The sequence below is a fragment of the Empidonax traillii genome, unplaced genomic scaffold, assembly GCF_003031625.1.
Source record: "Empidonax traillii isolate 1590-97213 ecotype Southwest subspecies unplaced genomic scaffold, ASM303162v1 scaffold675:size783547, whole genome shotgun sequence".
NCBI lineage: Eukaryota > Metazoa > Chordata > Aves > Passeriformes > Tyrannidae > Empidonax > Empidonax traillii.
Window position 1 is genome coordinate 707,624 of NW_020955868.1, and position 24,319 is coordinate 731,942.

At 40.2% G+C, this 24,319-nt stretch overlaps 1 protein-coding gene across 1 annotated transcript; it reads right to left on the bottom strand.

Moving 5' to 3' along the window:
• Positions 1-809: 809 nt before the first annotated feature.
• HSPA4L (heat shock protein family A (Hsp70) member 4 like) lies at positions 810-24,196 on the bottom strand. The gene is made up of 19 exons (XM_027899566.1): positions 23,970-24,196; positions 20,011-20,068; positions 18,398-18,538; positions 17,114-17,236; positions 15,610-15,709; positions 14,488-14,621; positions 13,639-13,883; positions 13,477-13,553; positions 12,193-12,344; positions 11,588-11,694; positions 11,058-11,191; positions 9,682-9,884; positions 7,627-7,728; positions 7,012-7,149; positions 6,530-6,655; positions 5,780-5,887; positions 4,702-4,821; positions 4,199-4,360; positions 810-3,761 (listed from the first exon to the last, which is right to left on the bottom strand). Exons 1-19 carry the CDS (start codon positions 24,074-24,076, stop codon positions 3,567-3,569), a joined length of 2,532 nt encoding a protein of 843 aa, XP_027755367.1. The 5' UTR covers positions 24,077-24,196; the 3' UTR covers positions 810-3,566.
• Positions 24,197-24,319: the final 123 nt, after the last annotated feature.

Sequence of the window (24,319 nt, forward strand, 5' to 3'; positions counted from 1 at the left end):
ATCTTACCAACAGAGTGGATGCTTTACATTAACAGCTTCTAATTCTGCATGGAAGAAGCAAAACCTTCATCCCACACAGCACAGGGTATACAGGATGCTGCAGCTGCACCCCAGTCACTGCAGTTCCTCTCCCATGCTGCCATACCAGACACAGGGGCATCTTGGGCTACCACATGATCTTGTGAGGCAAGTGGGTTTTTCACCCAAAGGTCTTGGAGGATTCTCCCAACTGCCCTCTCCAAGTTTTGCAAACACACCCCACAAGCAGTATTTAAACACTGGATCAAGGGCACTGCAGGAGCAAGCAAGGGAGAGGAGTTTTCATTCGAATTCAGACACACATTCAAATTCAGACCAAACAAAGCAGGCAGCTCCTAGTGGGGTATTCTGTCATGGAGCAGCAGCTTAAGGAAAGAAATTATTAAAAGCTTAACTAAGATGTATAGTTAAAAATCAGTTTCCTACATCTGAATGAATCTCGGAGCAGCTCCTGAAATTCTGAAGTACCATAATAAGAAACATGGGAAGGAACCCATGAATCAGTTGTAAAACAGCTACTAGCAACTTAGTTTGGAAAAGAAAATTAACACAAATTATTTCAAAGTCCTTCTTTGAATAAGTCCATTAAAGCTCCACACACGAGAGAAAAGTCCTCTTGAAAGAAAAAAGATCTTACTAGTAAAATGAAACAAAGAATTACTGCTGGTTTGTAACTAAATTTTTACATGAAGTTTTAGAATGTGATTACTGCAACTTTTTTCTTTTTTTAAACAAAAATCTACTGCCTTTACAAAGATAGTGTTACTTCCTTGTTTTTGTGGGATGTTTAAAAACGAAAACATTTTCAAATGTTTAAGGGAACATTTTCAAACATTCAAAATGTATCTTGCCCTCAACAGAAAGTTTCAAATAATACATTATTGACAAATACTTTTAAATCCAAGATGCAGAGGAGCACACTACTTTTGGTTTCCTAACAAATTTTTATGTTGCAAAGGTAAGTGCTGTCAGTGTAGCCACAGGGTAACTCACTTTTTGAGTCCGACACACAAAGCCTCCCATTCAAGTTGTGCATAGCTTATGTAAGTACTTAAGAGTCTTCGATCTGCCTTGGTAAAATCTCCTCTTTGTAACCGAAAACAGATTACATATTAACAAATCATGTTTTAATGTGAAGCTCACCGTGGAAAGAACAACTCTGCCCTTCTCAAAGGGATTCCTAATGTGTACCTCAGCAACCAGTTGCTGCTGGCAGTCTGTGGGCAGCATTCCTCTTCACCAAGGATCTCGAGACAGACCAGATGCACAGCAAAAAAACCCTATCCTAGTAAGAAAAGGTTACAATTGTTTGTCTGAACTGTATCTGCTTTTAAGCATGCTGTAGGATTATTCTAGACTTTATCTTAAGAATTGCTTCAAACATTCGTAATGTAGTATTAAGCTTCTGATAACCATGAGCAGAAGATGCACATGACCTTTCAGCTATTGAAGAACTTACTGGAGATTTCTGCTGTGTGAGCTCTTCTGCCAGGCATCAGGAAGTCTACTAGACAAATTAACGTGTAGATGGATTTTAAGCCAATATTTAATAATGCTACTCATTACACTGCTGTGGTAAAAGCCATTAAGATATTAATGGTGGTAAAAGCCTACAGGATCAAAGCTAGCTCAAACTGATGGTGAAGTAGAGTCACCCCCTCAGAGCCAGAGGTGTGACTGCAGCGGCAGAATTCAAGACTGAGGTTTCAGAGTGGCTGCAGAGCAGCTCTTCAAGATCACGCTGTTTTTGTTCAAGGACTTTAAATATGTAAACTTATGGTGTCAGCCTATCCACACTTGAGTACATAGAGGAGCAACAGTCAGTAGAGCAAAGCTCAGTCACTTGATGTCAGTAATGAAGATGCAATTCAAGAACCTGAACTAGTCTGGCAGGTTTATGTACAGTTGTAAATGGTGCTTCCTTTTTCTGTGAAGATATGTAAGAGTTTAATTTACCTCTACCACTGGTCATGGATTACTTTTTGTAGCATGAACAGTGATGGAAGATGAAGGGCATGGCTGGAGATAAAATCGCAGCCAAAGCCAGAAACAAGATCTTGATTCTTCACCTGTTTAGAATAGCAACACCTCACACAGGAGAAGAGCTGCAGAAATGCCCGGTTAACACCTGAACACACCTAAATTTGTTTGTGCACCACAGTTCAAGTCACTGACGCGTTACACTGCAACTAATCCCAGTTTCTTATGCTGACTGGAGTAAGAAACCACTTCTCATAGTTAGAGTAGCCCATTCCCATTCTGGTAATAGAGGAGCTGTTTGAAGTCAACAGTGACTGGCTCTAGCAAGTGCTACAGTACCTTGGTGACAGACGGAAGCATTTGGAATACAGAACATCCACTGGACCTTGACAGTGTTTAAGATGTATCAAGGAAAACAGCAATCCCACTGTGCAATCCGTTGTAGACACTTTCATTAGATAACTCAATGACCAAAAACGGTAAGCTACACAAGTTCATCAAGTAGATTCCATCTTTGCAGTAGTAATATCCAGTCTTAGTTTTGATCCTTGACCAAAAGCTTTACATGCTGAACACCAAGGCTTAAATAAGTTCTCAGCATTTCTTTCAAGGCTGCACTAAACATCATTTAAGCAACCTCAAAATCAGGGTGCTGATATCCAGCTCGTGCAGCACCCACTGCTGCTGGTTCTCCTTCCCAGTATGAGATACGATGTAAATTGAATTCAAAACAAAAGAAGTGAAAATAGTAACATGTGCAGTCAGACATTTTCAAGGACAGCTATGCAGCAGGCCTTGTGCGTTCTACCCTTTCATCCTACTGTCATCAGCATCATCCTATCACAAGCACAGTACGTTATGTACAGTGGTGTGCACCAAGACCATGAATTTCAGCACATGGCAGAGCCACTATACTGGAGCTGTTTGTAACTCAGATTGGTAGTGGTGTGGGAACCTAAAAAAAGAAACACATTTAAGCTTGTATTATTCCGTTTATATGAAAAAGACCGTACAATTCCCATGGTACATCAACAAGATGGACTGGTATGCCAACTAACCTCTATTTTAATATTTAAATTATAACAATACAATAACTAGAAAAGGTCAGTGCTTCAAGTGACAGCTTTTGCCACTTCAATTCCAATATTTTTCCAAAATAAAGATGCGATTAGATCTACACTTGAGCATCAGTAGTGCAATACAGTATCCTTTCCTGAATAAAGGAGCTGAGGTTTATTCACAATAAAAGCTTTAAATAAGGTAGATTGTTGCCATTTATATATCAATTCTGTATGTTTGATATAAAATATATTGGGAAAGCTTAAACTGACTTATACAATCTACATTTGGCTAAAGCTCCACATAAGCAGCATCAGTGGAAATGAACATCAGAGGTGTACTTAATATAAAACACTTTCAAAACTACTCATCAACAAATGACAGAAGTTTGGCTAAGAATAACTGAACATCTGAGGTGTGTACCAGACAAAAAGAATGGACCCTGTGGTTACTTGCACTATTTTAATTGAGTAAAAGAAAGGCAAGATTTAGTCCACTTCCATTTCTCCGGGGGGTTTGGTCTGCTGAGGGTTGTCCTTCGCTGGTTCAGGTTTGGTTTCAGTACCGCTCTGTCCGTTCACTGGTCCGTTGTGTTCCCCGTTAGCTTTTGACTGCCCATCACTGGGAGGTTCTATCTTCGGTTTGGGCTTGTATATAATGGGATTACAGAAGCTATCCAATTCCTAATTGTGACAGAATTGAGACAGTAAGGTCATTTGGTGGCACAGCAACTGTACTATACTAGAATGTCTCTCATTCGTTTCTGGTCCGTAACAGCTTGGAATTTATTTTTCAAGGATGAGACTTCTCAATTCTATTAAATCTAGAAACTTAAAATAAAGCCTTTCGCTACCTAGAGAACTCCTGATCTCTTACAAACCTATATGGCAATCCACTCTGCACAAAGTCTGGTGCTGTAACTCAGGGTATTTAAAAAGGCTTATGCAGAGGTATGCTGTAATTCAAGAGCCAGCACTGAAGACTGCTGAAAGTGCTGCTCCCTCTGTGTGAATCTTTTAATGTTTGTAGATGTAATATTCTACCTCAAATCTCGGCCAAAATCTGGTTCACAAAAAACTTATTAGAATGCAACAATGATTTTTATGATTATATTTTTTACCTTAGATTTTGCCAGTATTTCTGCCACTTTCACAACTGGATCCTGAGTTAGACTTAGTTTGTTCTGGGCATTCATTTTGCTGTTCAACCAATTCATAGCCTCATTGATGTATTTTTCAACTTTTTCCATCTCAGCAGGATCTAGGTGATCATATTTTTCATCCTAAGGAGAGAGATATTTGTATCACCAATTAATATATGCCGCTCACCCAATGAAATTAGTCTTAGAAGCTACAGAAACACTGGTAACAGCCATAACTTGAGAGATCCATTTCAAGTGGTACAAGAGACCACGAAAAATGATCTTTGATTTATGTTCTCATGAAGAAGCTGTTTCTGCTGGCAATGCAGAACAGTTTTCAAGTTCTCAGGAGTCAAAGTACAACAGCCCTTCTAAAGCAGTTTAAGAGTTAATCCTATAGGGTTTCCTTTTAAACACCAAAAGCTCTACAGCCAAACTCAAAACACTTATAATCCTTGAATCACTAAGTCATTTATTTCTACCTTATTTTTGTATGCTTCTACTGCTTTCATAAGGAGCTGAATCTTCTTTCCCAGTTCATTTAGAACTTTTGGTCTCTCTTCATGTTCCATGCATCTTTCCTGAATAGGCTGTCCAAATTTCTGCAATAGTAAGCACAAAGATCTTTACAAAATACATTATTTCCTTTAGTCTGGCCTAAGAATAAAATGAGGCATAGGAAGAAAGGCTGCCTTTAGGTCCTTTTCTAACCCATTCAAGAGCTAAATCTTTGCATGTTTCTTTAGTGCATCAACAACAAAAAAATCCCAGAGGTTTAAACAAAGGAGTAGTACCTATCCTTACTAGGCTTGGTATTTTGCAGTTTTCTGCAAAAACAGCTTTTGGAACAGAAACAGATCAAGATTTAATGGATGCTTTAATTTTCAAGCACTTAATCTAAAAACTTCTAGTTTTATCCACTACTGTCTGTTTTTTCCTTCTCTTGAATACTGGTATCCAGGCAGTCACCTGGATGTGCACTGCTGTTTCCATCAGTTATGCCTCCCACAAAGGAAATCTGAGCTGAGAGAAGACAGCTGGAGCCCTAGGGCTAGTCATTCATCAGAATTCACATTTTCCCCATGAGATTAATAACATCTGAAGTATTTAAGGGCTTTTTTTGGGTCATTACTAATCAAATGATAACAGTGGAAGCTACTGTTAAAGCACTCTCAGCCTTTATCATTAGGCATTAGACTAAAAAACTGGGTTTTATGATACAGCCACAGAAGATCACTCAGAACAGAAAAAACAGAGAATATATTCTAGAGTGTAATTCTGATTACCCAGGAAGGCAGTCAAACTATTCAAAAACCTCCTTCAGATTGTAACAAGACTGACAGAAAATTCCCACAGCAATTAAATCTGTTGTCACTAGTGACAGCCTGCTTCATTTCAACCATTTTCACATTAGAAGCACAACTCACATTAAATCAAACCCTATTTCTAGTTCTATTTCTAGTATTATGTTCGCTTCATAAATAACTTGTATATACAACCTGAACACCCACCCACAAACACACATGCATTGTTTTTCTAGAAAGCCACTTAAAACCTTACTTTTAATTCCTGAAGCTTATCCATGTATACTTGTTTTGGCTGGTCCTCTCCATCTTCATAAAGCCAGTTTTCAGTGTCCTCCAACATCAAGGTCAGCTTGCTTGAATCCTACAAGGCATGTCAGGGACACTCCAGCTCAGAAGGGAACACGTCAAATGAGACTTTTCTCCCACCCACACACACCTTTGCAACTTCACCCCTACTCAAAAGAGACTGTGTCATCAGCTTGAAATATTCAGAGTGATAGTGAAGGAAAACAGCAATGAACAGACTTGAAAGCCAAGATTTTACAGAGTCTTAAGACAAGGAGGACAGCCCTACTCATCTGATTTGCAGGTAAAGTTTACTGGAGTTACAGAATCAGTCCCCAAGCTACTTAAGACAGCTCATGCACCTCTTAACATTCTTCCACATTATCTGTTCATTTTGTTTTAATTCCTGCCCAATCACACCATTCAGAAGTTTGTGGCCTGCTTTCCTGTGCTGACCATAGGATTTCTATTTTCTGCCTGCATCCCCAATCTTTCTTTGCCACTGAGGAACTTCTCAGACAGTAAAGAACTCTGCTTGCTTGCAAGTCAAATGTTAGGCCCAAGTGTAATTTGAACTTCACTTCTGTGAAGTTAAGCCATCTCTTACTCCAAAACTAGTCCAAGAGACCACTGGAGCCTTCACAAAACTCACACTTAAGATTTATGAACACAAAGGAACTTTTTTTTCCTACAGCTGAAACATATAGGCAAGTCTTACCTCTTCAGTGATAAATTTTTCAAAGACTCCACACAGCTTGTCTCTGAATTCATACACATATTCTTCAACAGCATTCTTAGCATCGTTTCTTTCTTTCTCAAGCTTGTCTTGCATCATCATCTTCCCCTAGGGTGGAGAAAACCTTATTTAAAACTAAAAGCATTTTAAGTGTCAAGCTCAGTGACTACTCCCTTGAAACTGTACCACAGGCAGAAAACTGCTAATTTACAATTACTGATAAAAATGTTCACCTCTGTGTAAGTCATCTGCATTACAAGCACAACCAGAACAGGATAAGTTAAGTCTAACGAAATTGAGTAATTTCACCACCCCCCCCCCAAAAAAAAAACAAACAAACAAACCCCCTTACGATTAAGGGCAAACCCCCTAAGAATTCTAAATTGGCTAAGTTGATGGTTGCAAATTTTTTTTAGATAATTATTTACAGTGACATTGAGTGGTCATCTGTTTATGCTGCTTACCTCATTTTCTATGTAGGAATTGATCAGATCTTGTCCCAGTTGCCGATACAGGCTGGCCTGTATAGGGAGGTCAATACTCTTAACTTTTGTTTTAGCCTTTGGCTGGGATGGATGATCTTGCTTTTCTCCAGAAGAAGCCTATAAAGAGTGACACTACTAAGAAACTTCCAGGAATGGAAATATTACTACATTTATGCTCAAAAAGAGAGACAAACAAAACTCTTAAAGACAGCTAAAAATTAATTCTATATAGATTTAGCACCTAATTGTTCCTCTGTGTTCAAAATCACCACTGCCTTAGTTTTGAACCAAACTGGTGAAATTTAGTTTCTTTAAACATAAAGAGCAGCTATGATTCTTCACGGTATTTCATAAGTTTCCCTAAATTACATGTTCACTATAAACCTAGGTTGAACAACAGAAAGCTACTTCAAATTCTTATTCATACCAGTTGAAAATTAAAGTGCTATGGTAGGATTCCTAACTTACATATATTCATATCCTGAAATGGTTATATAAATATGTATTTCTTCAAACACAGTCCTACATTCTGCAACTAGTACAATCAATGAGTGTGAGAATACTGGGCAAAAAATATCAGTGCTGAATACAAACCTTTGTTTCAGTTCCAGCATTTTCAGTTTCCTCATCTGCTTGGTTCTGTTGTTCAGCTTGACCTTTTTGCACACCTTCTTCTTGATCAACCTGCATTTTATCCTAGAGAGAGAGTTACATAACTGAATGCAAAGGTTGGCTGTAAGATTTAAGACTGATGTCAGTTACAGTAGATGACAGGTAACATATGAACTTTAGAATCAACCCTAACAATTTCTGATTCACCCTGTTTGAACAGGCGTTTTGATGTATTACTTGTACTTCTATCTGTCAAATGAAACAAAAATTCTCCTCAGTCTGTTGATGTTGCCACCTGTCCCCATAACATAATTACACTGAACCCTGCGAATTCTCCCTTCACTTTAAATTAGAAATAAATACATATAAAATGCAAGCAAAGAACATTCTAGAAACACACCACCAACACAGGCAATAACAATGGGTTCTCTGTGGAACAGCCAGAACTCTGACCTTGTATCATTTTTGACCTAAACTTCGAAAGTTTGTAGTTCAAAGCAGAAGTAATTTAATCATCGTAACTATTACCTGCATCTGTCTCAAGGACAGTGAGACTAATAAAAATTAGTTTCTGTAGTAGTGGCCTCTTGGAGTACATGACCAACTGTCTTCCCTCCGTGCCACCCGAAATAAAGCAAGCTTCAATTCAATTTATCTGTAAATTTATCCTAAATTTATCCCTTATGCCTTATTCCAAATTAAACAATATGGAAAAGACATCCCTGATTACTAGTGCTGATCACTTGGTTTAAGTAATACAACTCCCTGCCATCACTGAAAAACACTTTTAAAGAAGTTTTCGGGATGACTCTAATATTTGGACATCCAGTGCATTGATAACTAAGGAGCTGTAGATGAAGTCTGAAAGATCCAAGACTGCTTCTACAAAAAGGAATTCAGATTTCTGGATTCATAAACTACATATTAATAAAAAATCATTTACTGTTAGTTCTCCAAAACACAAGACCAGTCACTTAAAGGATTTCAAACCCTAGCACAGAGGCACATGTTGCAGTTTAGAGTGGAAAACAAGGTTACTTTTACCAAACTTAAGTTTTGTCACTTCAGAGTAAGAAAACAAAAATCTAAATGCTAAATTGGCTGTTCTTACTGTTCACACAGAAAAGCCAACAACATTAGGAACTGTTTTACCTACAGGAAATAGCTCTAGAGGGGAAATAACATACACCACAAACCTCCTCCTCAGAGTCAAGGGGATGATCCTCAATACTGAAAGGTAATTGCTGACAAGCACCATTGTGAAACAGAAGATACGTTAGACAAACAGCTGACAGTTGTACTACAGCTGCAAAGCCTGAGGATGGAAGCAGTTACTCGTGTGCTCAACGCCCAGGGAACTCCCTGTGCAGCCCGCCTCACACTACATGCCAGCTCTATAACCTCCAACCCTTTTCCGCTTGATTACAAACATCAGATACGGAGCATCTGCCCACAAGGAACTGCATCACGTTTAGTATTTCAAATATGCTCGCGTTCCTGGAAAGCAGTGTAGTATTTAGGGAGTTGCTTATATAGATTATGTAATGCCAGTTGTGTAACCACTTGCTCTAATTCCTGTAGTATCTTGAACTAAAGTGGGAAAAGCTGCTAACAACAAATCTTAAATGAAAGGCTGCCAAGGCCACCATATGTAAAGATATACGACGTTTTTTTTTACTCATTGAAAAAATACGGTGTGAGGAACAACAAACCCTAAGATCAATTTGTCAGCAGATCTCATTACATAGGCTGCCATTTGCTAGCAACACCAGATAATGCTAATGCTAGCACAGAGATGGTAAAGAACAACAACACAAAACATCATTTTGTTGTTCAGAGTCTGGTTTTACACTCTTCTTTCTTAGTGCCACACTTCACCAGCACTTCAGTAATAAACATGAAGAAATGTGTTGCACAGCAGAAGTAGTAATTTAAGGGGGGAGAAACAGTAACTGTCAAAAGCCAAACACTGATTTAATCTGCAATTACTGGCTCTCTTATCAGAATCACAGCGTAGGTATTTCCAAGTTTACGTACCAGCTCTTCATCTCTGCCTTGGTTCTTAGTGGATGACTCGGTGTCCATGGGAGTGTCGTTGTGATCCCCCTCTATGCTCTGCTTCTCTATTATGGAAGCACTAGCCACGCTGAAAAGGCCGTGGATGTTGACGCGCACTTTCACCTTCACTTTGGAATTGTCGCCATCGTGTTGGGGACCAACATTTTGAATAGTGAAACGCCCTTGAAAACAACAAAGATGGCTTGAACTGTTGTGTCAAAAAAAGTAGTGGAAGGGTGTTAATTTAAACAGCACCTTCACGGAACTTGAACTACTTGAAAACTTTCTACTCAGTCGTCAATTCTACAATGTAAGCTGCAGGTAGATAAACTAAATCCTGGTTCCCCAATTATTATCAGTTCCCTGATAATTACTAAGATGTTTTTGCTTTATCTGTATTTCATAAAAAAGTAAGATACCACTTTACTAAGTATTCTACTTCTCTGTTGCCTTCTGTAACCACCACACTAGAGAAATTACTCTGATCGTCTCAAATGGTTTCTTTTGTCCACGTGAACTCAACCTTCACACTGCAAAATAAAATGTTAACGGAGATTTTGAATGATGAATTTGATAAACTTCTGGAGAATGAACAGTGCTTATCAAGGCTTGCGGAAGTAGTGAGGTTGATACATATCGCAATTTGCTAGAAATCTGAGTGTAGATGATGCAGACTGCACACATAAAGGAGAAGGCTTCTTCCTGAAGACCACAGATTTCTTGCATAGACAGCTAAACAGACAGCACCAAGTTTATATCTGATTAATAAATCAGGAAATAAATGAATTAAAGACCCTGAGGAGCATATTAATACTGCAAGTAAGGACAGCATTAGCTACCAAGAAACTTATTCATACCATCTAAGTCTTTAGACTCTACTACAGATGCTTAAATTGAGGAAATGCCTATCTTTTACGTTCTCAGATTAACAGAAAGAGATGTGATGGATAGCAGCAGACGAGTTACCTGCCCAGACAGGTAACAGCTCCTTTGATCCAATTTCTTTGAAAAATCCAGGCTAGCTGGCACATAAGATCCGTATCAATTTTATATAAACTGAAAGAACCAGACAATAGAGCACTAATAACTCCTATCTACTTGTTTTAAAGCATTCAGAAACTGTCAAGATAAAATGAACAAAGCAGATTTTTTTTTTTAGGAACTGTCCAACAAAGATGTCAATACTGTTTGATCACTACATTTAAACCTAGAAGACTGTGCTGAACCTTTCTAAAGAACCAAAGCTTTACTATAAACTAGGAAATGTAGAAGTGACCTATCTTAGAAGAAAGGAGAACCTCTCTTCCCAGTATCAACAAGAGCTGGGTATGGGGTTTCTATTCACATTTCCTTACCTATTCTGGAATCAGGATAAGGCACTTCATGTGGATGGGTATAATAAGCTTCCAGATCAAAAGGCTCTTTCTTGTGAAAAGTAATTACTTTTGAGAACGGAGCAGCATGGTTCTTACTGAAGACTTCACACTCCCTAAAGCAGTAAAACATTAAGTAAGATTAAACCTCTGAGCATAATTTAATGGATAATGAAAATCCAGGTACGTTAATGATCAGCAGCCATGCAAACAGCTGAGTAATTTAAGTTATTTTATGGAAAGACTTGGAGATTGGTCTCAAAGCTGGACTCTGCATTCAGGATCACACTTTATTAAAAACTAAGCAACTTTACCGCAATGTTTCTTAATTAAATGTATTTCCAATTACTAAGCAGTAACTGGAAATCAAAAAGATATAGTGCAAAAAAAAAAAAATCTAAAACAGTTCAAGTGGATGACAGCTTCAAAGCCAGAGGCCTGTTTTCTTCCCACAGCTCAACATTTTTCTTGATATACAAACACACTTTTCAGTAGGCACTGTACCAACTTACCCTGTTCCTTCTTCATAAGATGATTTCCATCTCAACGTTATAGAGTAAGGAACAACATCTGTGATGGAAAACTCACGCACTTTGAAAGCTGGGGAAAGAATTGCACACTAGAAAAAAAAGACAAAAAAGACCAAAATTTTATTATATCCCTGCAAGTCAAATAAATAGCAAGTACAAGAATTAATACTGAAGTGCTAAAAGGCTACAAATCATATAGGTCATATGGAGGTCCTGCTTATCATAGAATTTTTTTTGACAGAAACTTCGCATAGTTAATTGAACTGAAAGACTTAAGTAATAGGTGCTACTTCCCCAGTGATTCTCGGTAAAGATACCCAGCAAAGCTTTTGAATGACTACGTCAAAGTGGAACCACATCAAACTTAACAGGCCTCTAACAAGACCATCCTTTTAACATGACACGGCAGCAAATTAATGAATGTAACAGAATCATTTCTGACAAGGTCACTCTCACCAATGGTTGAAAGAAGTAGAAAGACCCTGTAACTTATTTCAGCTGTAGTACCTTTTGCTTGTGGTTAGTTGTATTTAATTAGTACCTGATGTTAAAGTAGCAATAGCGAGGTTTTATTTCAGTAACTATACCTGCAAGGCACAGCCTCTTGCAACAGCTTCATCAGCATTTAGCGTGGTGCTTATCTCTTTACAGAAAAAGTTAGAGATCTGTTCCTTCACTGCTGGAATTCTAGTAGCCCCACCTACTATTTCTATACTGTAGATATCTTCACGCTGAAGTTCTAGAAAAGAGAGCGCATGGCTTTAAGTTACCATCAAGATTTCAAAAAGCTGCCTTTGGACAACTAAAAAAAAAAAGGAAGAAAAGGTAACAGTCCTCTTATTATCTGACACTGTGACAAGCACTGAATACATTTAACAGCTGACATGATCTTTACAACTCTCTGTCCCTCCTGCAGGCTACAAAGATTTCTAGTTGCATAAACCTGGAAAATGCAGAAGCCAAGCATCAATGAGAACAGCATGTGCATCCCTTTCTGGTGTGCATAGACCCAAAAGTGTAAAATTGGGTCTTCTTTAGGAGCCCTACGCTACTGGACAATACCTCACCTCTCCTGAACAAGAACAACAAAGTGAAACCCAAATACCTCACCTTATGGCTGGCTCAACCTTGGCTGCCAAAAATGTAAAGCAAAACCTTTAGCTAAATATATTTAAAAAATAGTAGACTGTGCTTGCAGGTTATCTTGAATTCAGAATTAAGAAGTTATGTGTATAAATAATCTCAAACTATCACTCCTTGAACAGCTCTGCTCCGCAGTTGCTCAGGTTTTTAATTCCTGTATCTAGCCAAGTCACAAGAGAAGCTGAATTCTTCCCTTTCTTTTAGATGAAGATGCTGAAATTAGGGGTTAAACCTTTTCCTGGGCAAGTCCAATTCTCTCCTTTACACTACATTAGGCAAAAAAAAATATTAATTTGTTATTTGCACATGCTTCAGGTAACTTACTTTAAGAATGTACTGCCAAATTCTCAGGTCAGTGAAGACATGTATGTATCACATGGAACAGGCTGGCCCCAAGGTTGCAGTAAAGAATAATAGTTTTTTCCCCCATCATCATTTTGGTTTGATTTGGTTTTGTGTTTTTTTTAAACCAATTCAGAGTGCCAGCCTTTTCCACGACACAGGGTGAATGAGGGTCAATAACCAAGGCTGCAGAGTGGCATGTGCACTAAATGAGGCGGGAATGGCATCATGCAGTCATGACAAGCGTATGAATGGAACTTACATTGAAACTTTTCAGTATTTAGCTTTGCAATTCTAATAAATACAAAAATATATTAAAAAGATAATCATTAAGGAGCTCTAGGATAACTGGATTACTAGCAGTACCTAAATTTACTCCTACTTACTTGCTTGATCCATGGCTGCTCTTAGAGGAGGCTCCACTCTGGCCAGAAGGGCAGCACACAACTGCTCAAACTGAGCTCTGCAGGACAGCAAGAGCATTCCACGTTACAAGGCAGCTTAGAGACCACCCTCCCCTGCACCTCAGTGCAAACAGCACACCATACCTGTTCATCTTACTGGAGACATCAAGGTCATTCATGAAGCACTCAATATTGAGTGGAAGGTCAGAAGCATTTGCACTCATCAGCTTCTTGAGCTTTTCACATTCCTGATACAATCTCAACAGTGCTCGGGGATTCTCTTTTACATTCAGTTTGTATTTTGTCCTGAATTCTTCAGAGAAGTAGTCTACCAAAGCCTCATCAAAATTCCTACCACCTACAAAAGGGTCAAAGGTAGTAGCCAAGACCTGACAGAAGTGAAAGAAAGATGAGAAGCTATTAGACAATGTTTGTTCTGTGTCATTTCCTCAACACAGCGAAATGTGCTATCATCTTCCACACAACTTCAAATGGCATTTTGCTACCAAAGACAAGTTCAAAAGCATTCAGCCAGCAGCAGCTCACAGACAAAAAAGCAGGAAGTGAAAACTTCCTGTTCAGTTCTGCCTTGCATCCTGTTGGATTTAAGACTTTCAACTTGGAAAAAAACCCCAGCATCATGGAGCGACTCAGGAGTTAAAGCATTTCCCATGAGTAAGTCAGCTGCACAACTACAATGCTTTTGAGACTACCTGATTATGCAAATGTATCAGTGATATAACATGGCGCAAAAACTGTGGTGTGCTCAATTATCAAACACTTTTCAAAACACATTTTGGGAGACAGTTCACTTCTGCGTTTTACAAAAACCGACTTAGTGAAACAGCAAAAAAACAACAAAAGGGTTTTGTATTCCACATTTAAAAAGTATTTGCTATAGACATTTAAAAAATAATCCTTCCAAAGAGCAGTATTTTGAGTGTTAAATAACTTCAGGCGTATGGAATTTTAATGCATGACTTAAAAGGTTACCTTCAGTTTTCCCTTGTTAAAAGCACAGATGGAAACCTGATATGCAGAATGTCCCATATCTACAAAGACCACATTTCTTGGCTTCTCTTCCAAGGCTGGCAGATCTTGCTTGTATATTCCATAGGCTAATGCAACTGGAAAACATCAACCCATGGAAGTTAAGGGCAAGATGTAAAGCGTGCATTAAAAGCACTATCAAAAGACACACACTACCCATTCTTTACCCTTTCTAAACACCTCCATAACTGCTCAAATGTTCAGAACATGTTGAAAATATGTTTTTCACTGACATGAGATGAAAAATGTCAACTGAAGGTTTACCACTCCTGAAGTATCACCCTGTAATTCAGTTCTGCTTCCGGCCAAATTAACATCGTAATTTGGGAAACTGCACAGATTAAGCCTCCTGCTTACACCTCTCCCTTGAAATGCTTTACTTTCAATATTTTTTATCTTAGCTTTGCAAAACTCACATGTGCCCAAGAAATTAAAAAAAAAAAAAAAGTTTTAGAAGACTGGTTTACACAAATCCACTAACCAGCCCTCATTGGGAAAGCTGCTTGAGACTGAGAGCAAAGAAAACTTAAATCAAGAAAAATAGAAATTACTGATTTAAACAGCTCCAACTTTAGTTCCCATGAAGTGTGAGATGTTTCTATGCTCTACCATGACCAGAAGAGCGAAGTTACTTTATAGAACCAGTTGTGCCATTGCCGCAGCTGATGGGATTGCCACAAGTTTAAACTGTCATTACCCCACAGGCTCAGTTGACTTGGATATCTGAAAAGTCATACAGTTCAAGTTGTTTTTTATAATTTGATCAGCAAATCCACTTTTGGAAAAGTTCCATAAAAATGCAGTTTACACAGAAGCAGTTTATGTTAAAGCATACACATTAAGTAGTTAAAAATGAAAAATATTTTGGATGCCTCCTAAGTGCTGCACACCACCCCACAGCTGTGTTTCCAGTTCCCAAGCTGGATTGGGCAGGACCAGCCCGGACAGCTCTTTCTCAAGCTCCTAATTGTGTAACAGCAGGATGTCATCACCCTCACATTCAAGAGCCTGAATGGATTTAACAAGAAAAGAAAAGGAAAAAAAAAAAAAGTTTCTGCCCTTTACCTGCTGTAGTTTCATTCATCAGCTTCAGACAATTTAATCCTGCAATCTGTGCAGCTGCCATTACAGACCTCCTTTCAGCATCAGTGAAGAAACTAGGGACCTGTTTCCAAAAATAACAAACACAGGGTATTATGGAATATGGATTTTTTAATTTATGTAAGTCAGACTTGCCCATTAAGCTACCCCATAAATGTCATTGCCACAAGAAACTGTTATGAGCTAGCCACAAATTAATAAGGCAGCCTGAATAAAACAGGTAGGTAATGCCTTTTAGTTCATATTTTAATTAAGATTTCAAAATATGACAAAAATGAAGTGGCATTCAAGGTTGTTTTAAATAAAGCAGATTTAAGCACCACAAAAAAAACCCCAAAACTTTTTCAGATTCTTCCGATGAGTCATTTAATCTTAAAATCATTACTAGGTACTGAAAACATTTGTGCAGGACAAAGCGAACACAATAAATATTCACACATAGCCCCAAAAATAAGTCACAGCCAGAAGCACTGCAGTGATGCCAGAACTAAACCTGAACCTGTACCCATTTTTCAGATATCACCTCCAGCACAGTGCCAGCTTACAGGGAGCTACAACATTCAGCGCCATCAAAAACAGCCCAAGCATAATCAGAGCCCATTTAGAAACTGGCTGCCATCAGCTGGCACATCTTCAGCTTCAGTCAGAACCACACTCACAGGGTGTTTTGCTGGCTACCACTGTGGTGTATTGCCAAGGATCCCTCTGTGCGTGGGAGGTGCTCTCTTAAGTGTCTTTGTATACCGAAAGGAAGCAAGGAAAAACATCAAAGCGCATTTCTAACAGCTAAAGTACATGACTTTCCAGTTTCCATGTCTCTGACAGATGCAATGTCTCTGCAATCCCTCATGCCCAGACTTCCCAGCAGAGCCAGTAAACAAAAACCATGGGAAAAGCAGGCATGGGAATTGGTATCGGGAACAAAACCTCCTCGTCGGGAAGGGCATCAGCTAAAAAACCAACATGGGCAAAGCAACGAAATGAAAAGACTTCTTCAAACACAGCCAAGTAATTTGGGCTTCTCAAAGTGTTACTGTGACCCTCAGAGAGTTTAGACAACCCTCAACTGCACTACAACAGTGCTTAACTATGTAACAACAAAGAAATTCAACACGAATTTGGGAAGGGTCTTCGGAATCAAGGAGGATACGCTTATGCATAGGACAGCTCCCATTTATAACAGGAACTACAGTAACCAGGAATACTACATGCAGCCCTTGTAGATAGACAGCTTGGATCAGCTTAAGCAATATGTTCTTTCTGAAAACACGCTCTTGATTTCACAAATTTCTCATCTTCTCACATATGATTCCAAAAGTATTCTCATTTGGAAAACCTTTACCAAAGGCCTATTTTTGGGGATACGATTTCTATCCGCTCCTTGCATCTATTCCCACTGCACCATGGATATCTGGTCCTAGTTTACGTTAAGCTATCTCCAGATTACAATAAATATATTGCCACTTACCGAAATCACACAATCTGCCACTGGTTTCTTCAAAGCACTTTCTGAAGTCTCTTTCAATTTAGCCAGTAACATTCCTGTAATCTGTTCAACCGCAAAAAGTCTTTCTTCATCAAGGTATCTCACCTGAAACAGAGAATTGTGATTCTGTGATCAGTAATCTGAACTCTTCCCTGAACATGTGCAACTTGGACATCGTTTGTAATGCTGAGAATGGAGACTCAGGTTCAATACCAGACTCTAGACACAAATAACACCATAGCAACTGATGCTACAGATCTGTGCTACCTACAACAAATCCTAAACCAGTTCAGTTTAGGTGAAAATTGTTTTGTGGAAAACTTAATACCTCCATTATCTCAAGGGGTTATTTAGAATGATACAGTATTTGTGTTGCTCATATTTTTTTTTTTAACTTAAAAAAACAACAACAAAGCATAATACATAACCCTAACACAAGCTGAAAATGAAGAGTTTTGGAGCAAACCCAAGGAACATTTGCTTCCCTGCAAGGCTCACTCGAGCACATGAGGGAGGGAAGGTGCAAACAAGGCAATTCTTACAGTCCTGCCCTGCTCAGGAAACACATCTGAACCTTCAGCCTTTCACTTGAAGTTCTGTATCCTGAATTCCTGATGGACTACTATCTCTCTAGCCATCCCAAGCACTCCTGTGCAGGGAAAACCAGAAGGATGTGTATTTACACTGGCCATTAGAGTGATTTCACCAGGTGTACAGAACAAAACCCACTCTGTGGTACGAAGCCCTGTCAAAAAGCAACTCAAAGTGCAGTGAAGATGATTGGGAGATCTGCTTCAAAAATGCATTCCCTATCCAAATTAAAATGCTAAAAAGACAGACACACTCAGAAATTGAACCCAGAAAGCCAGAACTCTGAGAAGAATAGCTTCCAGCCATTTAGTCTGGAAGCAAATTACAACTAACTTGTTCAGATTTTATATTCAGAACATTATCCTGTTCTCCTGAAACTTGGTCTCTGCACGTCTAAGACCTAATCTCAGAGGGAAACTAATAATCAAGCACAGGTTTTTTTTAAGGCATTTGAACATATCTGAAGGTAAATCTAGTGGGGTAAGGTGAAAAGCTAGTAATGGAAAGTACTATGGAAAGCAAATACAATTGATGAGAAACCTCAATGGACATCTTGGGTAGAAAGTGCAGGACTTATTTGGAGCCTTCTTGGGGAAAATGTAAGTTTGTTCTTGCAAGAAGCGACAAAAGTCCAAATCTACCTCTAAAGGTACTCTGCCCAAGGCTTTAACTCACCTTTACTCCTACAGAGCCATTAGGCATCTTCTGAAGTTCATAGGGAAGTTTGGCCCTCTCGGCTTGTATGTAAGGATCTTCAAATGCTCTTCCATGCAGTTTTTTGAAACCATGTATTGCATTTTTTACGTTTGTGACGATCTGTGGAAAAGATATTTTAATTACCTGTGACATGCAGGCTACAGAGGACTGTGAAGAAAGAAACTCTTGTTATGCTGGGTTTAATTTTTGGGTTTAATTCACACGCTGACCTGTGTAAAGCCCTACAAATTCACTGGAAAGAAACGCGTGTAGGGAGAGAAAGAAGAATCTGTTTTTTAATCTATGGCCTCCATTAAAAAAATTCAAGTTTATTTCTCTCTGTAATATTCATTAGCTTGCTGCCATCAATTTTCACAATTTTTACATTAGAGGAACTTTCTGATACATAATGCAATATTTGAGATATTTGATATTTGTTGCAATGGCTGTCAGTAGGAATAAATGAAGTTATTACCTACATTAGCCTTAAATGAACCTTCACCAAATGAACACATTTCACTTCCTTTAAAGTTCTCCTCTAATTCAGATCCCAACTGGACATAAAGCCTCCCCACACCTGTTTTCTCATCAGTGTTTTGACCTAGTTACTTTAAGAACAGGCTCTTAAGCAAAGAAAGGGCCAGAAGAAACAAATCCCAGTGAAGGCAGTATTAAAGCTGTCAAAAGAAACTACTCCAGGGTAATCTTGTCCAAGATGAACTAGTTTACTAATCTAAAGAGCAAACTTGCCAGCTGGGAAGAATACTGACAGGACACCTTCTCAGCAGCAAAGCTCAGGGGCTGAGCTCGGATAAAACGTGTGAAGTTGCTCAGAATGAAAGTGATATGGCTTCTGCATTTACTGCCTGCTCATGGTACATCACGGGGGCTCTCCTACCTTCACATCTGCCAGGCAGATTTCCAAATCTACACCAATCTCAGGGGAAGGAAGTCTTCCACATGCTAACATCACCCATGCACACAAAAAAAGAGAGCAAGACCTGACCTACTTTGAATTTGCAGACTCATACAGGCTATTACAAATCTCGTACGTGGCTTTTTTTCCCCAAAGGGAGGTTTTCTGAGGTTGCAAATGAATTTACTGTGGATCAGAGAAATTTCATTTCTGTTCAAAGCTCCAAAGTGAGACAGCACATAACCAAAACACATTCATTTCACATTATAAGCAACAACCAGTACCTCTATGAAACTCTGTTCAACTTCAGTTTCAGCTTTTCTAAAGCATAAGCACATTATCCCTCCCCACCCCCAGTAGAGATTTAATTACGAACTCTGTTCTTGCTGTCATGAGTAAGCAAGAAAATATTATTTTACTGGGGAACAAACAAGGTTTTCTGTATCTTCCCCTTTTCCCCCCCCACTCTGTATTACAAAACAATGCAGAAATAGTGTTTCAATTTTAATACAGGGTTGCTAATATTGTTGAAGCAATAACTATTACTGTGAAATACACACTTACTGCAGAAAATTCACATAAACATAAAATTACCAACTTTATTTGTTACTTTTCTTCCCACAGTTCAACAGGATATAAGTCTAATAAGTCACAATAAAGTCTGTGATCCATTTACCTGGCTCTTGGCTGCATTCCCAATGGCTCGGGTCTTGGATCCTAAAGATATACATGCTCTAAAAAAAAAAAAAAAACAGGAAAAAAATCAGCTTTAAAAGAAAACATCATAAAATATTTCCATGGTACTATAAAACACCCACAAAAATTCAAGTAGCAGAACATGGATGTGGTGTTTAAGAGCATTACTGCATGAAGCACCAGAACTTGAAGTGGAATTCTTCTTACTCTTTGCAAGTTAGTTTAGAAACTGCAAGCACTGCAACTGTTGTCATTATAATTGCATTTAGGGAATTCTGTAAAAGCTTCTACAGATCTCATCATGAAGGAAAAGCATGAATAGTCACTTCTAGGTCACGGGTAACTGTGAAAAGAAGCCTGTGACATTTAGTTTAAAAAACCTGAACTTTACCAGTCAGGGTTTTTTGACTCAACAAACCCTTGAGTCCTACAGGACCACACTCACACTGTAAGAGCCCTTACCAACAATCCTAAAACAACAACTGGAAAAAAACCTTAAACATTTAAGGCCAGGGGAGATGAAATTCACAAGCTCTCGAGCACTTCCGTAACTGAGGACTACCAAGTACCTGCTGCAAACAGGCAAAAAGGGGGATATCTGCAAACAGCTCCCAGGGCTGCGAAAGCTCTAATGCAGTACTTGCTGTTTCTTCTGTCACCACTGAACACCCTCTGGCTCAGCAAAGGTTGCCCCAAGTCACGGTCACCATCTGGCCCTCCTCATTATCACCTTTGGAAACAGTTGGGTTTTCTTCTGGAAGTTACTATCACCATTCTTCACGTTACAGGTTTGAAATAGGTTCCTCAAAAGGGAACGAATCTGGCTAAAACCATTCAGGAGTAAGCAACAGATACAACCCAGGTTTCACACAGTTCAAATGCAATTGTAATTGTTTATAATTAATGTATAAAGGTCACTACAGCAGATTGCTTCCTGCCTCCTCTCCATCATCACTGCAACGAGAACAGTGTAATTTGAGAGTATCCTCTAGCAACCTCTTCTCTGTGACACCACACTGAACATGCAAAACCCCCACATTTCACTGCTGCAAACAGACACGGCCCTGCCCTACATATTCAGATATGTAATTCAGCTTTCACCAACAGCTTTCACCATTTTTAGCGTCACAACACTACAGTTCCCAATCATACCTTGTGATAATTAAGGAAGGTCAGATAAAAGAGCTCTTCATAAAGTAGGCAAACGGTATTTACAAACTAATGCTGTTGTATCAGGCCTTTTCAGTGTAGGAATCTGACTCTGCTGACAGACAATTACTGGCACATAACCCATGCAGAGCATGAAGCATCAAGTCAGAAGCTACTTGACACACCACAGCTCCTGCCACGATTTACTTCAATTACTCACTTTCAGCACAGAGGGATGGATGGTTTCTTCTTCCCTTGGCAGGGAAGCAACAATCTCAAAAAATGAATGTGCTCTCTTTGGCACAAAAAACTTCTGCAGTATCCAAACCAGCCCTCTAGGAAGAGCATCCACCCTAAGGATACACGGATACTGAACTGCTTCCCTTACCACCACCCTCAGCTTGCTTTGAGGAGAGCTGCAGAGCAGTACCCAGACTTCACTCTCCTCACCAGAACAACATTTCCATCCTCTCCCTTGCATTGTTTTGAAGAAGATGCTCTACCTTCACGATCTTAATCAACAAACACACGTGGTCTGAAAAAAGCTACTAAAACATTATGAGCTACCAGCAACTGGCTGTTTTCCCACAAAGATACAGTGGTGGGGGAGAGCACCTGAGAGGGCCACTAGCCATGAGTTTAATGTGCCAGGAGCACTGGAAACACGAACAACAGACTGGCTGGAATTGCCAGTTCAGAAAAAGCCAAGCATCAGTTAACTTCCAAAGACAACCAAGGGCCAAAAGCCTTAAAATATACAAGTTCTACTGAAATGGATGGCTTCATGGCAAAATCTTTTTCCTTTCTTTCTAAATATATTTGTGCTAAAGCTTCCAAGATGATACAGATCTTACAGACACCAACAATCCCAAGCATCAGATTACAGGATGTACATTTCGGGCAAATATTAACAAAGGACCACCTGAATGTTTCGTAACAACAGGGGCACTGGATTTATGGCTTAGGAATTCTGTGTTAAACTCAGGTAATACAGATCCTCCCCAAAAAGGGAAAGGGTTACTGGCCTGCCCAGGTATTTTTACGCAGTGCTACACAGACACAGCAGACTTCGTGTTTCTGGGAGTAACTCACAAGTATTTGGGACATCTCCAGTCCATGTTAACTATTAGCTAACTTAAGTATCTGAATGACGTAAGCACCTGTATAGGAACATTTAAATAAGGAGTTCATTTACTGCGTTGTGTTGCTATGTGCAATAAGAACAAAAGTTCTGATGATTCAAGAGTCAGATCTGCCTACATCACTCAAATCATGTCTGAAGTTAAGGTTTAGCTACTATGATAAACTTACATAACTAATAAATTCGTTACATTTCTATTGACCTTTTTTTGGTTTGCCTCAAGACAACGGTGTTAAAAAAGACTTCCCTCACGTTCTCCTATATTACTGCATTTTAAGACAGAGAAGGCCAAGGAAAATGTCACTTTAAGCGAGACACCTACTACCTTTAACTGTACATGTACTCCAGATGCTGTAATTGCCAACTTGTAAATCCTTCATAATCCCTCTGCAAAAATCTTGAAAGTACAGTTAATCAGACATCAATGTGAAAAATATTAAATACAGAGAAGCCTTCCTGCAAAGAACATACTGCAAGAACAACTTGGAAGTACTCTTCATCATAAGGGGGAAGGAAACTGCAGCTGCCTGAGGATTCTTTGGGCAACAACTTCATGGGATTCCTTGCACTGAATTTGAAAAGCCCCTGAATTTCAGTTCTCGTAAAACGTGCACAAGGATAATGACTGCTTGAGAGTTAATGTGAAAAGTGTATTTTCCCCAAGAGTAAAAGGAATATTAAACAGTATTCCCATTAAAACAGAGAGCACGCATTTCAGCACTCAACTTCTTTGCACTTCTAAAAAACAACTTTTTAGAAAATAAACCAACACCTACATTTCTCTGACATCAAAAGGACAGCAAAGCTGAAGTTATTACAGCCTCACACAGCAGAAACAGCTTTCTCTCTTGGCTACAAGTTCCTTTAACAAACGGAAGCACCATCCAAGCCCCGATTTTCATGAGTATTACACGAATTCCTGAATCCTCCTTGAAAATTATGCACAGACAGAGCTGTTAAAATCCTAGACGTATCCCATAGAAACAGAGGAGCAAAGTCTCCACCTACTCTTGCGTATCCCATCATCACAGACGCTGCCCACTGCCCCCCCCTCTCTTCCTCGCCAGACCTCGGTATTCCACGGCCAGCAGATGCGGTGCAAGTAAGAACAGGTTTAAGGAGAAGGAATTCATCGCGCCACTTCCCTGTTTCCCTGGTGAATTAACGTCCTCCTCCTCCTCCCCAGTCTCGCCACCACTCCATCATGTAATTGTTAGTGAAAACGCTTCCAGCTCTGGCAGGCGTTCCAGAGTTGGGGAAACACATGCACTCCACCGAGATCTCTTGGGCTACCCCAAACCAAAGCGCGACAAGGACGGAAAAAAAAAAGTCCGCTGTGGCTCCGGAGCCGTGCGGCACATTCACAGCGCGGGATTTCAAGGACACGCAGAGCCACAAGCCGGGACAGCCAGACGCAAGACTACTCGAATGTCTCCCGGGCAACCTCCGGCCCCAGCACACGCACCGCTGCGCCCGTTCCCGGCAAGGGGGCTCTCTCCCGGCTCCCGCCGCGGGGGCTGCAGCGTCCGGGGGGACCACGCGGGGAGCGCCGCGGGGCGCGCAGGGCACACGGCCCCGCGGGGGACACACGGGGCTGCCCGTGGCGGGCGGAGCGGCAGCGCCGGGCCCCGGGGAGCGCCGGTACTCACGGGGTGCAGCGGTCGCTGTACTCGTTGGCGATGGTCTCGATGCCCCCGCTCCGCGCCACGCCGATGTAGCAGTTGAGGAAACCGAGGTCGATGCCCACCACAGACATGGCTGCGCCCGCTGCTTCCCGCGCCCGCCGCGGCTCCGCTGGGACAGGGACTGGGACTGTGACTGGGACCGGCCCCGGCTCCGCGCCCGCCGCTCCCCCACTGCGGAGCGCCGGCACCAACCGGCAGCAGCCCCGCCGTGCGCAGGCGCCGCCGGCGGGGAGCCCGCCCGGCCCCGGCCGCCTCCTCGGCTCTTTCCGGCACCGCTCGGGCGGCGCTGCCCTTCCAGAAGAATCTGGAACGGG